The sequence below is a fragment of the Anomaloglossus baeobatrachus genome, chromosome 4 (assembly GCF_048569485.1).
Source record: "Anomaloglossus baeobatrachus isolate aAnoBae1 chromosome 4, aAnoBae1.hap1, whole genome shotgun sequence".
NCBI classification, from domain to species: Eukaryota; Metazoa; Chordata; class Amphibia; order Anura; family Aromobatidae; genus Anomaloglossus; species Anomaloglossus baeobatrachus.
In genome coordinates, this window is record NC_134356.1 from 3,507,263 (window position 1) to 3,521,109 (window position 13,847).

At 61.6% G+C, this 13,847-nt stretch overlaps 1 protein-coding gene across 2 annotated transcripts; it reads left to right on the plus strand.

Moving 5' to 3' along the window:
• Positions 1-17: 17 nt before the first annotated feature.
• GOLT1B (golgi transport 1B) lies at positions 18-12,300 on the plus strand. Of its 2 annotated transcripts, XM_075343505.1 has the most exons (6): positions 18-340; positions 6,099-6,190; positions 7,973-8,151; positions 8,387-8,468; positions 11,530-11,560; positions 11,747-12,300. In XM_075343505.1, exons 1-5 carry the CDS (start codon positions 316-318, stop codon positions 11,536-11,538), a joined length of 387 nt encoding a protein of 128 aa, XP_075199620.1. In that variant the 5' UTR covers positions 18-315; the 3' UTR covers positions 11,539-11,560; positions 11,747-12,300. The 2 variants fall into 2 exon arrangements, with proteins under 2 accessions (XP_075199620.1, XP_075199619.1); XM_075343504.1 differs by lacking the exon at positions 11,530-11,560 and having other exon boundaries at positions 19-340.
• Positions 12,301-13,847: the final 1,547 nt, after the last annotated feature.

A 13,847-nucleotide genomic window follows, 5' to 3' on the forward strand; every position in this document is an offset into this window, starting at 1 on the left:
GCGCTTTGATTGGCTGGCGGCTCGGCGGCGCTCTGCGTGTTTCCGGAAGACGTGGCCATTGCTGTCAGCCGGTTTCTCTGATTATTGGACACCGCGAGATTGTCCCGTCAGCCCCGGAGACGCCACCAGCAGAACCCGGAGACACCCGCACCTCGAGACACCCGCAGCCGCCCGCACCCCGAGACACCCGGAGCCGCCCGCACCCCGAGACACCCGGAGCCGCCCGCACCCCGAGACACCCGGAGACACCCGCAGCCGCCCGCACCCCGAGACACCCGCACCCCGAGACTCCCGGAGACACCCGCAGCCGCCACCATGATCTCCCTCACCGACACGCAGAGTAAGGGGCGCTGCTCCGGTGCAATGTGTATGCGGCGTCTGATGCTGCCGTTTGAACTTTAATTTCTGCTCTAATCACACCCTACGTGCGGCGTGAGGAGGGAGAGTGCAGCATGGAGGGAGAGTGCAGCATGGAGGGAGAGTGCAGCATGGAGGGAGAGTGCAGCATGGAGGGAGAGTGCAGCATGGAGGGAGAGTGCAGCATGGAGGGAGAGTGCAGCATGGAGGGAGAGAGTGCAGCATGGAGGGAGAGAGTGCAGCATGGAGGGAGAGTGCAGCATGGAGGGAGAGTGCAGCATGGAGGGAGAGTGCAGCATGGAGGGAGAGTGCAGCATGGAGGGAGAGAGTGCAGCATGGAGGGAGAGAGTGCAGCATGGAGGGAGAGTGCAGCATGGAGGGAGAGTGCAGCATGGAGGGAGAGTGCAGCATGGAGGGAGAGAGTGCAGCATGGAGGGAGAGTGCAGCATGGAGGGAGAGTGCAGCATGGAGGGAGAGAGTGCAGCATGGAGGGAGAGTGCAGCATGGAGGGAGAGTGCAGCATGGAGGGAGAGTGCAGCATGGAGGGAGAGAGTGCAGCATGGAGGGAGAGAGTGCAGCATGGAGGGAGAGTGCAGCATGGAGGGAGAGTGCAGCATGGAGGGAGAGTGCAGCATGGAGGGAGAGTGCAGCATGGAGGGAGAGTGCAGCATGGAGGGAGAGTGCAGCATGGAGGGAGAGTGCAGCATGGAGGGAGAGTGCAGCATGGAGGGAGAGTGCAGCATGGAGGGAGAGTGCAGCATGGAGGGAGAGTGCAGCATGGAGGGAGAGTGCAGCATGGAGGGAGAGAGTGCAGCATGGAGGGAGAGTGCAGCATGGAGGGAGAGTGCAGCATGGAGGGAGAGTGCAGCATGGAGGGAGAGAGTGCAGCATGGAGGGAGAGAGTGCAGCATGGAGGGAGAGAGTGCAGCATGGAGGGAGAGTGCAGCATGGAGGGAGAGTGCAGCATGGAGGGAGAGAGTGCAGCATGGAGGGAGAGTGCAGCATGGAGGGAGAGTGCAGCATGGAGGGAGAGAGTGCAGCATGGAGGGAGAGAGTGCAGCATGGAGGGAGAGTGCAGCATGGAGGGAGAGTGCAGCATGGAGGGAGAGTGCAGCATGGAGGGAGAGTGCAGCATGGAGGGAGAGAGTGCAGCATGGAGGGAGAGAGTGCAGCATGGAGGGAGAGAGTGCAGCATGGAGGGAGAGTGCAGCATGGAGGGAGAGTGCAGCATGGAGGGAGAGTGCAGCATGGAGGGAGAGTGCAGCATGGAGGGAGAGTGCAGCATGGAGGGAGAGTGCAGCATGGGGGGAGAGCAGAGAGTGGCAAGAGGAGGGAGAGTGCAGCATGGAGGAAGAGCAGGGAGAGCGGAGGGAGAGTGCAGCATGGAGGAAGAGCAGGGAGAGTGCAGCATGGAGGGAGAGCAGAGAGTGGCAAGAGGAGGGAGAGTGCAGCATGGAGGGAGAGCAGGGAGAGTGCAGCATGGAGGGAGAGCAGGGAGAGGCAAGAGGAGGGAGAGTGCAGCATGGAGGGAGAGCAGGGAGAGGCAAGAGGAGGGAGAGTGCAGCATGGAGGAAGAGCAGGGAGAGGCAAGAGGAGGGAGAGTGCAGCATGGAGGGAGAGCGGAGAGAGTGGCAAGAGGAGGGAGAGTGCAGCATGGAGGGAGAGCGGAGAGAGTGGCAAGAGGAGGGAGAGTGCAGCATGGAGGGAGAGCGGAGAGAGTGGCAAGAGGAGGGAGAGTGCAGCATGGAGGGAGAGCGGAGAGAGTGGCAAGAGGAGGGAGAGTGCAGCATGGAGGGAGAGCAGAGAGTGGCAAGAGGAGGGAGAGTGCAGCATGGAGGGAGAGCAGAGAGAGTGGCAAGAGGAGGGAGAGTGCAGCATGGAGGAAGAGCAGGGAGAGTGCAGCATGGAGGGAGAGCAGAGAGTGGCAAGAGGAGGGAGAGTGCAGCATGGAGGAAGAGCAGGGAGAGTGCAGCATGGAGGGAGAGCAGAGAGTGGCAAGAGGAGGGAGAGTGCAGCATGGAGGAAGAGCAGAGAGTGGCAAGAGGAGGGAGAGTGCAGCATGGAGGAAGAGCAGGGAGAGTGCAGCATGGAGGGAGAGCGGGGAGAGTGGCAAGAGGAGGGAGAGTGCAGCATGGAGGAAGAGCAGAGAGTGGCAAGAGGAGGGAGAGTGCAGCATGGAGGGAGAGCAGGGAGAGCGGAGAGAGTGGCAAGAGGAGGGAGAGTGCAGCATGGAGGAAGAGCAGGGAGAGTGCAGCATGGAGGGAGAGCAGAGAGTGGCAAGAGGAGGGAGAGTGCAGCATGGAGGAAGAGCAGGGAGAGCGGAGAGAGTGGCAAGAGGAGGGAGAGTGCAGCATGGAGGAAGAGCAGGGAGAGCGGAGAGAGTGGCAAGAGGAGGGAGAGTGCAGCATGGAGGAAGAGCAGGGAGAGTTCAGCATGGAGGGAGAGCGAAGAGAGTGGCAAGAGGAGGGAGAGTGCAGCATGGAGGGAGAGCAGAGAGTGGCAAGAGGAGGGAGAGTGCAGCATGGAGGAAGAGCAGGGAGAGTGCAGCATGGAGGGAGAGCAGAGAGTGGCAAGAGGAGGGAGAGTGCAGCATGGAGGGAGAGTGCAGCATGGAGGGAGAGCGGAGAGAGTGGCAAGAGGAGGGAGAGTGCAGCATGGAGGGAGAGCAGAGAGAGTGGCAAGAGGAGGGAGAGTGCAGCATGGAGGGAGAGCGGAGAGTGGCAAGAGGAGGGAGAGCGGAGAGAGTGGCAAGAGGAGGGAGAGTGCAGCATGGAGGAAGAGCAGGGAGAGTGCAGCATGGAGGGAGAGCAGAGAGTGGCAAGAGGAGGGAGAGTGCAGCATGGAGGGAGAGCAGAGAGAGTGGCAAGAGGAGGGAGAGTGCAGCATGGAGGAAGAGCAGGGAGAGTGCAGCATGGAGGGAGAGCAGAGAGTGGCAAGAGGAGGGAGAGTGCAGCATGGAGGAAGAGCAGAGAGAGTGGCAAGAGGAGGGAGAGTGCAGCATGGAGGGAGAGCGGAGAGAGTGGCAAGAGGAGGGAGAGTGCAGCATGGAGGGAGAGCGGAGAGAGTGGCAAGAGGAGGGAGAGTGCAGCATGGAGGGAGAGCGGAGAGAGTGGCAAGAGGAGGGAGAGTGCAGCATGGAGGGAGAGCGGAGAGAGTGGCAAGAGGAGGGAGAGTGCAGCATGGAGGAAGAGCAGGGAGAGTGCAGCATGGAGGGAGAGCAGAGAGTGGCAAGAGGAGGGAGAGTGCAGCATGGAGGGAGAGCAGAGAGAGTGGCAAGAGCAGGGAGAGTGCAGCATGGAGGAAGAGCAGGGAGAGTGCAGCATGGAGGGAGAGCAGAGAGTGGCAAGAGGAGGGAGAGTGCAGCATGGAGGAAGAGCAGGGAGAGTGCAGCATGGAGGGAGAGCAGAGAGTGGCAAGAGGAGGGAGAGTGCAGCATGGAGGAAGAGCAGAGAGTGGCAAGAGGAGGGAGAGTGCAGCATGGAGGGAGAGCAGGGAGAGTGCAGCATGAAGGGAGAGTGCAGCATGGAGGAAGAGCAGAGAGTGGCAAGAGGAGGGAGAGTGCAGCATGGAGGAAGAGCAGGGAGAGCGGAGAGAGTGGCAAGAGGAGGGAGAGTGCAGCATGGAGGAAGAGCAGGGAGAGTGCAGCATGGGGGGAGAGCAGAGAGTGGCAAGAGGAGGGAGAGTGCAGCATGGAGGAAGAGCAGGGAGAGCGGAGGGAGAGTGCAGCATGGAGGAAGAGCAGGGAGAGTGCAGCATGGAGGGAGAGCAGAGAGTGGCAAGAGGAGGGAGAGTGCAGCATGGAGGAAGAGCAGGGAGAGCGGAGGGAGAGTGCAGCATGGAGGAAGAGCAGGGAGAGTGCAGCATGGAGGGAGAGCAGAGAGTGGCAAGAGGAGGGAGAGTGCAGCATGGAGGGAGAGCAGGGAGAGGCAAGAGGAGGGAGAGTGCAGCATGGAGGGAGAGCAGGGAGAGGCAAGAGGAGGGAGAGTGCAGCATGGAGGAAGAGCAGGGAGAGGCAAGAGGAGGGAGAGTGCAGCATGGAGGGAGAGCGGAGAGAGTGGCAAGAGGAGGGAGAGTGCAGCATGGAGGGAGAGCGGAGAGAGTGGCAAGAGGAGGGAGAGTGCAGCATGGAGGGAGAGCGGAGAGAGTGGCAAGAGGAGGGAGAGTGCAGCATGGAGGGAGAGCGGAGAGAGTGGCAAGAGGAGGGAGAGTGCAGCATGGAGGGAGAGCAGAGAGTGGCAAGAGGAGGGAGAGTGCAGCATGGAGGGAGAGCAGAGAGAGTGGCAAGAGGAGGGAGAGTGCAGCATGGAGGAAGAGCAGGGAGAGTGCAGCATGGAGGGAGAGCAGAGAGTGGCAAGAGGAGGGAGAGTGCAGCATGGAGGAAGAGCAGGGAGAGTGCAGCATGGAGGGAGAGCAGAGAGTGGCAAGAGGAGGGAGAGTGCAGCATGGAGGAAGAGCAGAGAGTGGCAAGAGGAGGGAGAGTGCAGCATGGAGGAAGAGCAGGGAGAGTGCAGCATGGAGGGAGAGCGGGGAGAGTGGCAAGAGGAGGGAGAGTGCAGCATGGAGGAAGAGCAGAGAGTGGCAAGAGGAGGGAGAGTGCAGCATGGAGGGAGAGCAGGGAGAGCGGAGAGAGTGGCAAGAGGAGGGAGAGTGCAGCATGGAGGAAGAGCAGGGAGAGTGCAGCATGGAGGGAGAGCAGAGAGTGGCAAGAGGAGGGAGAGTGCAGCATGGAGGAAGAGCAGGGAGAGCGGAGAGAGTGGCAAGAGGAGGGAGAGTGCAGCATGGAGGAAGAGCAGGGAGAGCGGAGAGAGTGGCAAGAGGAGGGAGAGTGCAGCATGGAGGAAGAGCAGGGAGAGTTCAGCATGGAGGGAGAGCGAAGAGAGTGGCAAGAGGAGGGAGAGTGCAGCATGGAGGGAGAGCAGAGAGTGGCAAGAGGAGGGAGAGTGCAGCATGGAGGAAGAGCAGGGAGAGTGCAGCATGGAGGGAGAGCAGAGAGTGGCAAGAGGAGGGAGAGTGCAGCATGGAGGGAGAGTGCAGCATGGAGGGAGAGCGGAGAGAGTGGCAAGAGGAGGGAGAGTGCAGCATGGAGGGAGAGCAGAGAGAGTGGCAAGAGGAGGGAGAGTGCAGCATGGAGGGAGAGCGCAGCATGGAGGGAGAGCAGAGAGAGTGGCAAGAGGAGGGAGAGTGCAGCATGGAGGAAGAGCAGGGAGAGTGCAGCATGGAGGGAGAGCGGAGAGAGTGGCAAGAGGAGGGAGAGTGCAGCATGGAGGGAGAGCAGAGAGAGTGGCAAGAGGAGGGAGAGTGCAGCATGGAGGGAGAGTAAAGCGAGGAGGGAGAGAGGGAGAGCGAGGAAGGAGAGCGCGGCGTGAGGAGGGAGAGAGCGGTGTGGGGAAGGAGAGCTAGGAGGGAGAGAGTGGCGTGAAGAGGTAGAGAGCGGAGGGAGAGCAGCGTGAGGAGGGAGAACAAGAAGCGAGCGGCGTCGGCGGTGCGAGGAGGGAGCGGTGTGAGGAGGGTGAGAGCGGCGTCGGCGGTGCGAGGAGGGAGCGGTGTGAGGAGGGTGAGAGCGGCGTCGGCGGTGCAAGGAGGGAGCGGTGTGAGGAGGGTGAGAGTGGCGGCGTCGGCGGTGTGGACATACAGTGTAGCGAGGGCAGGTGTGGGAGACTGATGTGATTGGTTCCTGGGGTCACCGCCCCGGCGGAGCGCAGCGTCCTGGATCCGGCTCACGGTTTCCCTTCTTCCTGCAGAGATCGGGATGGGACTCACCGGCTTCGGCGTCTTCTTCCTCTTCTTCGGGATGTTACTGTTCTTCGATAAAGCGCTGCTCGCCATCGGAAATGTGAGTGTGGGGGCAGCCATGACTGGCGGTGAGGGTGGGGAGGCGGCCATGACTGACGGGGGGAGGCGGCCATGACTGACGGTAAGGGGCGGGGAGGCGGCCATGACTGACGGTAAGGGGCGGGGAGGCGGCCATGACTGACGGTGGGGGGCGGGGAGGCGGCCATGACTGACGGTGGGGGGCGGGGAGGCGGCCATGACTGACGGTGGGGGGCGGGGAGGCGGCCATGACTGACGGTGGGGGGCGGGGAGGCGGCCATGACTGACGGTGGGGGGCGGGGAGGCGGCCATGACTGACGGTGGGGGGCGGGGAGGCGGCCATGACTGACGGTGGGGGGCGGGGAGGCGGCCATGACTGACGGTGGGGGGCGGGGAGGCGGCCATGACTGACGGTGGGGGGCGGGGAGGCGGCCATGACTGACGGGGGGGGGGCGGGGAGGCGGCCATGACTGACGGGGGGGCGGGGAGGCGGCCATGACTGACGGGGGGGGCGGGGAGGCGGCCATGACTGACGGGGGGGGCGGGGAGGCGGCCATGACTGACGGGGGGGGGCGGGGAGGCGGCCATGACTGACGGGGGGGGGCGGCCATGACAGACGGGGGGGGAGGCGGCCATGACTGACGGGGGGAGGCGGCCATGACTGACGGGGGGAGGCGGCCATGACTGAAGGGGGGGAGGCGGCCATGACTGACGGGGGGGGAGGCGGCCATGACTGACGGGGGGGAGGCGGCCATGACTGACGGGGGGGAGGCGGCCATGACTGACGGGGGGGAGGCGGCCATGACTGACGGGGGTGAGGCGGCCATGACTGACGGGGGGGGAGGCGGCCATGACTGACGGGGGGGAGGCGGCCATGACTGACGGGGGGGAGGCGGCCATGACTGACGGGGGGGAGGCGGCCATGACTGACGGGGGGGAGGCGGCCATGACTGACGGGGGGGAGGCGGCCATGACTGGCGGGGGGGAGGCGGCCATGACTGGCGGTGGGGGGCGGGGAGGCGGCCATGACTGATGGAGCCGTGATTTCTGCAGTCAGTGCTTAGTGCATTGTTAGAAAGTCACTATCCAGACAGAACTCCTAGCAAAGCAAAGGGCATCAGGACACTGACTGCAGCTCTGAAGGTAACTGGAGAATAAGACACAATGTAACAGCAGAATAGTGACTGCAGCTCTGGAGGTAACTGGAGAATAAGACACAATGTAACAGCAGAATAGTGACTGCAGCTCTGGAGGTAACTGGAGAATAAGACACAATGTAACAGCAGAATAGTGACTGCAGCTCTGGAGGTAACTGGAGAATAAGACACAATGTAACAGCAGAATAGTGACTGCAGCTCTGGAGGTAACTGGAGAATAAAACACAATGTAACAGCAGAATAGTGACTGCAGCTCTGGAGGTAACTGGAGAATAAGACACAATGTAACAGCAGAATAGTGACTGCAGCTCTGGAGGTAACTGGAGAATAAGACACAATGTAACAGCAGAATAGTGACTGCAGCTCTGGAGGTAACTGGAGAATAAGACACAATGTAACAGCAGAATAGTGACTGCAGCTCTGGAGGTAACTGGAGAATAAGACACAATGTAACAGCAGAATAGTGACTGCAGCTCTGGAGGTAACTGGAGAATAAGACACAATGTAACAGCAGAATAGTGACTGCAGCTCTGGAGGGGACATCCAGTACAGATGTGGTGATGAATAGTCTCATTAGTTGGGTGGAGTTCCTCAGTTTTGGGGGGCTGTGATGTGGGGGGGGTCTCACGTGCCGCCGTCTCTTGCAGGTCCTCTTTGTGGCGGGTCTGGCGTTCGTCATTGGGCTGGAGAGGACTTTCCGTTTCTTTTTCCAGAAGCATAAAGTGAAGGCCACGGCGTTCTTCCTGGGGGGGGTGTTTGTGGTCTTGGTCGGGTGGCCCCTCATTGGGATGGTCCTGGAGATCTACGGCTTCTTCTTGCTCTTCAGGTACCAGCACAGGGTGGGCGGGGGTGCGGGGCAGGGTGGGTGGGGAAGCGTGGGAGCGGGGCAGGGTGGGTGTGGGAGTGGAGCAGGGTGGGTGGGGGAGCAGGGCGGGGGAGCGGGGAGGGGATGCAGGGTGGGGGGGCAGGGTAGGGTTGGTAGGGGGGCAGGGTGGGCGTGGAGCGGGGTTTCCCAGGGTTCTTGGTATTTACTGTTTGTTTGGTTTTTTTTTTTGTTGCAGGGGCTTTTTCCCGGTGGTGATCGGTTTCATTCGGAGAGTCCCGGTCCTAGGATCCATCCTGAATCTACCTGGGATCAGCTCGGTATGATAGTCATCCAGGCGCCCCCAGTGGCTGATAACAGAGAGCACTAGATTGTAATCTGCTGCACAACACATGCCACTGGGGCGGGGCGCCAGTCTCCTGCATTGTGGGGCGGTGCGCCCGTCTCCTGCGGTGTGGGGCGGTGCGCCCGTCTCCTGCGTTGTGGGGCGGGGCGCCCGTCTCCTGCGTTATGGGGCGGGGCGCCCGTCTCCTGCGTTGTGGGGCGGGGCGCCCGTCTCCTGCGTTGTGGGGCGGGGCGCCCGTCTCCTGCGTTGTGGGGCGGTGCGCCCGTCTCCTGCGTTGTGGGGCGGTGCGCCCGTCTCCTGCGTTGTGGGGCGGTGCGCCCGTCTCCTGCGTTGTGGGGCGGTGCGCCCGTCTCCTGCGTTGTGGGGCGGTGCGCCCGTCTCCTGCGTTGTGGGGCGGTGCGCCCGTCTCCTGCGTTGTGGGGCGGGGCGCCCGTCTCCCCTCCAGCATTGTTTCTTACCGCTGGGCGTCTGAGTCCCCTGACTCCGGTCTCATAGTCCGGGGGCTTCACCTCTGCCAGCGCCGCTCCTATCAGTTTCGCTCAGTTTGTGACCTGGAAGGAGAAGATCTCGCTTCTGAATACAAGTCTATGGGGGCCTCTCTGTTGCTTTCATAGACTTGTATTGAGCACTCCTGGTGAATCACACGTTACAGGCACGAGATGGCGCCGCGGGACCAGAGCAACTGTGACAAAAGGTGAAGATGCCGCCGGAGGGTGAGTACAAGACAAGGGCAGGGGGCTTAGATGTAAAGAAGCACTCCAGCTCTGAAAAAAACAACAATGGAGCGGAGCTTTAATTACTTCTGGAAACTGTTGGTGTGAAAAATACCAGCAGATGGCGCCACTCCCAGTTGGTTATATCAGCAGCATAAGAGTTCAGACAGGCATTCAGGTGTGGCCAACAGTAAGAGCAGACTAAGCCCCTCCTCCCCCATCTCCCGTCGCTCCTCCTCCCCCCGTCTCCCGTGGCTCCTCCTCCCCCCGTCTCCCGTGGCTCCTCCTCCCCCCGTCTCCCGTGGCTCCTCCTCCCCCCGTCTCCCGTGGCTCCTCCTCCCCCCGTCTCCCGTGGCTCCTCCTCCCCCCGTGGCTCCTCCTCCTCCCGTGGCTCCTCCTCCCCCCGTGGCTCCTCCTCCCCCCGTGGCTCCTCCTCCCCCCGTCTCCCGTGGCTCCTCCTCCCCCCGTCCCCCGTGGCTCCTCCTCCCCCCGTCCCCCGTGGCTCCTCCTCCCCCCGTCTCCCGTGGCTCCTCCTCCCCCCGTCTCCCGTGGCTCCTCCTCCCCCCGTCTCCCGTGGCTCCTCCTCCCCCCGTCTCCCGTGGCTCCTCCTCCCCCCGTCTCCCGTGGCTCCTCCTCCCCCCGTCTCCCGTGGCTCCTCCTCCCCCCGTCTCCCGTGGCTCCTCCTCCCCCCGTCTCCCGTGGCTCCTCCTCCCCCCGTCTCCCGTGGCTCCTCCTCCCCCCGTCTCCCGTGGCTCCTCCTCCCCCCGTCTCCCGTGGCTCCTCCTCCCCCCGTCTCCCGTGGCTCCTCCTCCCATGGCTCCTCCTCCCCCCGTCTCCCGTGGCTCCTCCTCCCCCCGTCTCCCGTGGCTCCTCCTCCCCCCGTCTCCCGTGGCTCCTCCTCCCCCTGTCTCCCGTCGTTCCTCCTCCCCCCGTCTCCCGTCGTTCCTCCTCCCCCCGTCTCCCGTCGTTCCTCCTCCCCCCGTCTCCCGTCGTTCCTCCTCCCCCCGTCTCCCGTCGTTCCTCCTCCCCCCGTCTCCCGTCGTTCCTCCTCCCCCCGTCTCCCGTCGTTCCTCCTCCCCCCGTCTCCCGTCGTTCCTCCTCCCCCCGTCTCCCGTCGTTCCTCCTCCCCCCGTCTCCCGTCGTTCCTCCTCCCCCCGTCTCCCGTCGTTCCTCCTCCCCCCGTCTCCCGTCGTTCCTCCTCCCCCCGTCTCCCGTCGTTCCTCCTCCCCCCGTCTCCCGTCGTTCCTCCTCCCCCCCCGTCTCCCGTCGTTCCTCCTCCCCCCCCGTCTCCCGTCGTTCCTCCTCCCCCCCGTCTCCCGTCGTTCCTCCTCCCCCCCCGTCTCCCGTCGTTCCTCCTCCCCCCCCGTCTCCGTCGTTCCTCCTCCCCCCCCCGTCTCCCGTCGTTCCTCCTCCCCCCCCGTCTCCCGTCGTTCCTCCTCCCCCCGTCTCCCGTCGTTCCTCCTCCCCCCCCGTCTCCCGTCGTTCCTCCTCCCCGTCTCCCGTCGTTCCTCCCCCCCCCCCCGTCTCCCGTCGTTCCTCCTCCCCCCCCCGTCTCCCGTCGTTCCTCCTCCCCCCCGTCTCCCGTCGTTCCTCCTCCCCCCCCCGTCTCCCGTCGTTCCTCCTCCCCCCCCCGTCTCCCGTCGTTCCTCCTCCCCCCCGGTCTCCCGTCGTTCCTCCTCCCCCCCCGTCTCCCGTCGTTCCTCCTCCCCCCCCGTCTCCCGTCGTTCCTCCTCCTCCCCCCCGGTCTCCCGTCGTTCCTCCTCCCCCCGTCTCCCGTCGTTCCTCCTCCCCCCGTCTCCCGTCGTTCCTCCTCCCCCCGTCTCCCGTCGTTCCTCCTCCCCCCGTCTCCCGTCGTTCCTCCTCCTCCCGTCTCCCGTCGTTCCTCCTCCTCCCGTCTCCGTCGTTCCTCCTCCCCCCGTCTCCCGTCGTTCCTCCTCCCCCGTCTCCCGTCGTTCCTCCTCCACCCCCCCCCCCCCCCCGTCTCCCGTCGTTCCTCCTCCCCCCCGTCTCCCGTCGTTCCTCCCCCCCCCCCCCCCCCCCCCCCCGTCTCCCGTCGTTCCTCCTCCCCCCCCCCCCCCGTCTCCCGTCGTTCCTCGTCTCCCCTCGCTCCGCTGTTTCAGTGATTGGATTGATAACTCCGCTTTAATGTGTATTAGAACATTCCAGCATGGTGTGTAGTGTGACAATGATGGGGGAGTAGTCCCCAGCTTAGCTCCTCCCCCTTGTCTATCTGGACAGTCAGGAATATTGGGGTCCCCCTTCTCCCGGTGATTGGAATTTACAAAGAAACCTTTTTTTTTTTTTTTCTCCCCGTTATTAAAGCCGACCTAGAGTGATCCGGAGGTGAGCGCCGGTCAGTACCGTCTTCTGTAATTACTCTGCATGGGGGCTGCGTACGCACCATCTGCCCGCCGGGGCTCCAGCGCGGGGGCGGCCTCTGCCCGCGGTCACTGACTGGAGCCCCGGTGGTGCCATTTCCTCAGGACCGCTCGCAGATTGGCGCGGCGGCCTCTGATCCGCTTCTTCTCTTTTCTTTCAGCTCGTGGATAAAGCTGGAGAGAGTAACAACATGGTGTAAGCGGCTTCACCGCACGGCCTGTTACGCTCACACCGAGCCATTTCTGAACTTTTACTCAAGTCCAGTGGGCGGAGCCACGAGCGTCCTCGCGCCTCACGGACAAAACTTTATTCTACAAGACGCAGTTTTATCGCAATGTGAGCGGAGGACGGAGAAGAGGAGGTTTTATTTATAAAGTGCTGCTGCCGCAACCCACCGGAGGCCGCCCCTGCTGTGACCCACCGGAGGCCGCCCCTGCTGTGACCCACCGGAGGCCGCCCCTGCTGTGACCACCGGAGGCCGCCCCTGCTGTGACCCACCGGAGGCCGCCCCTGCTGTGACCCACCGGAGGCCGCCCCTGACGCCACCCTCTTGGAGGCCACTGCTGCTGTGACCCACCGGAGGCTGCAGCTGCCGCCACCCTCCAAAAACCAACTGCTGCCGAGACACCGCACAGGGGTAACCAAGAACTGGATTTATACAGAAAATCAGAAAAAGGTCATTACTGTGTGAATAAACCCATTTTGTAAATATGACCCTAATCTGATGTGTGTGGGGGAGGGGAGAGGCTCTGCTGGGAGTGGTAGTACAAGAATGACGATGGGGGTCAGTACAGAGCACAGCGCTCTGCAGAAAACCCTTAACTTACAGTGTGCTCTAGTCACAGCCAGAGCTGCAGTCATAATGCCGGAGTGCAGCTCTGGTGGTGACTGCAGGAAAGACGAGATGCATCTGCACCAGAGGGTGAAAAAAAGACACAAATTTAACCCCTTTACCCCCTGGCGATTTTCCAGTTTTCGTTTTTACTCCTTTTCTTCCAAGAGCCATGACGTTTTTATTTTTCACTATAACCGTATGAGGCTGGTGTTTTTGCTGGAAAATTTGCAACAAAGTTCAGTTGCATGATTGTTTTGGAGATCTTTTATTTACCGTGTTCACTGTGTGGTAAAACTGATGTGTCCGTACGGCGCGTCGGTTCGTTGGGGCGCGTCGGTTCGTTGGGGCGCGTCAGAATGGTACGAGTTCATAGATACCAAACATGGATACTTTACTGGTGAAACAAATTCAGAAGTTTATCCAAAAACATAATGGCACTTTTGCCGCCGTGTTCTGCGCCCCGTAGCGTCCCACTGTTCGGGGTCGGGGGCTCGGTGACGCTTGTTTTTTGCGTCTTGAGCTGACGTTCTGATTTCTCCCATCTCTCTGTAGTTGCGATGTTTTCATTGCCCGTTATTTCATTTTATTATATTGTTGCGGAGACCAAAAAAACGTAATTCTAGCGTCTGGAATTATTTTCTCGCTCCTCCGTGCCCCGAGCAGATGTACTGATAATTTTTGGTAGATCGGGCGTTTCTGAACGCGGCAAATGTGTGAATATTTATCTATTTCATTGTTTGTTTTCAATTGGGGGTGATCTCAACTATTTAAAAGGTTTTTTTGTTTTGTTTTTTTTTGTGATTTTGCTATTCCCTGGGGACTCTGACAGTGCAGTACAGACCGCGCTGTCATGGTATATATCGGCGCCCCGTGGGGAACAGCGCGATCACCGCCGTGATGCTTTAAATCACATGGTCAGAGTTTGACAGCGCAGTCTATAAGGGGTTGCCAGGCGCGGGTGGATCTCTGATCCACTGGTGTCTGTTATCCGCACGTCAGCTGATCAGATCAGCAGAGATGGCCGCAGACTCACCACCGGTGCCTGCAGCAACCACAAGGAGGCGACCAATGACGTACCAGGACATCATTAGTCGTGAAAGGGTTAATATAAAATATTACAGAACACAGTTTGATATAAAATCTCCAGAAATCTCCCTGGTATCCGGCCGCGGGGACACAAACGCCGCACACGATGATGAACAGGTTACACAGGCCTAGAAAAAAGGTTTGGGTCCATGGAAATAAGGTCCCCCCCCCCCCCTTCCCAGTGTGACCGGTGTGTGATACGGGCAGTGGATTCGGTGTCTTCGCTGATGAAATAGATCCGTATTTTGTGTCCAGTCAGTCGGACACTGCTAGAAAGCCGCTCCCTGAAGTCTGTAAATACATGAAGAGCAGCTGCAGGGACCGTCCTGATGTCTTCTGC

Excerpts from the sequence above, each read along its gene's own strand:
- GOLT1B (XM_075343504.1), top strand. The coding sequence starts at position 316 with ATGATCTCCCTCACCGACACGCAGA. Across the intron at positions 6,191-7,972 it reads CGCTGCTCGCCATCGGAAAT|GTCCTCTTTGTGGCGGGTCT; the intron begins GTGAGTGTGGGG and ends CGTCTCTTGCAG. Across the intron at positions 8,152-8,386 it reads GGCTTCTTCTTGCTCTTCAG|GGGCTTTTTCCCGGTGGTGA; the intron begins GTACCAGCACAG and ends TTTTTGTTGCAG.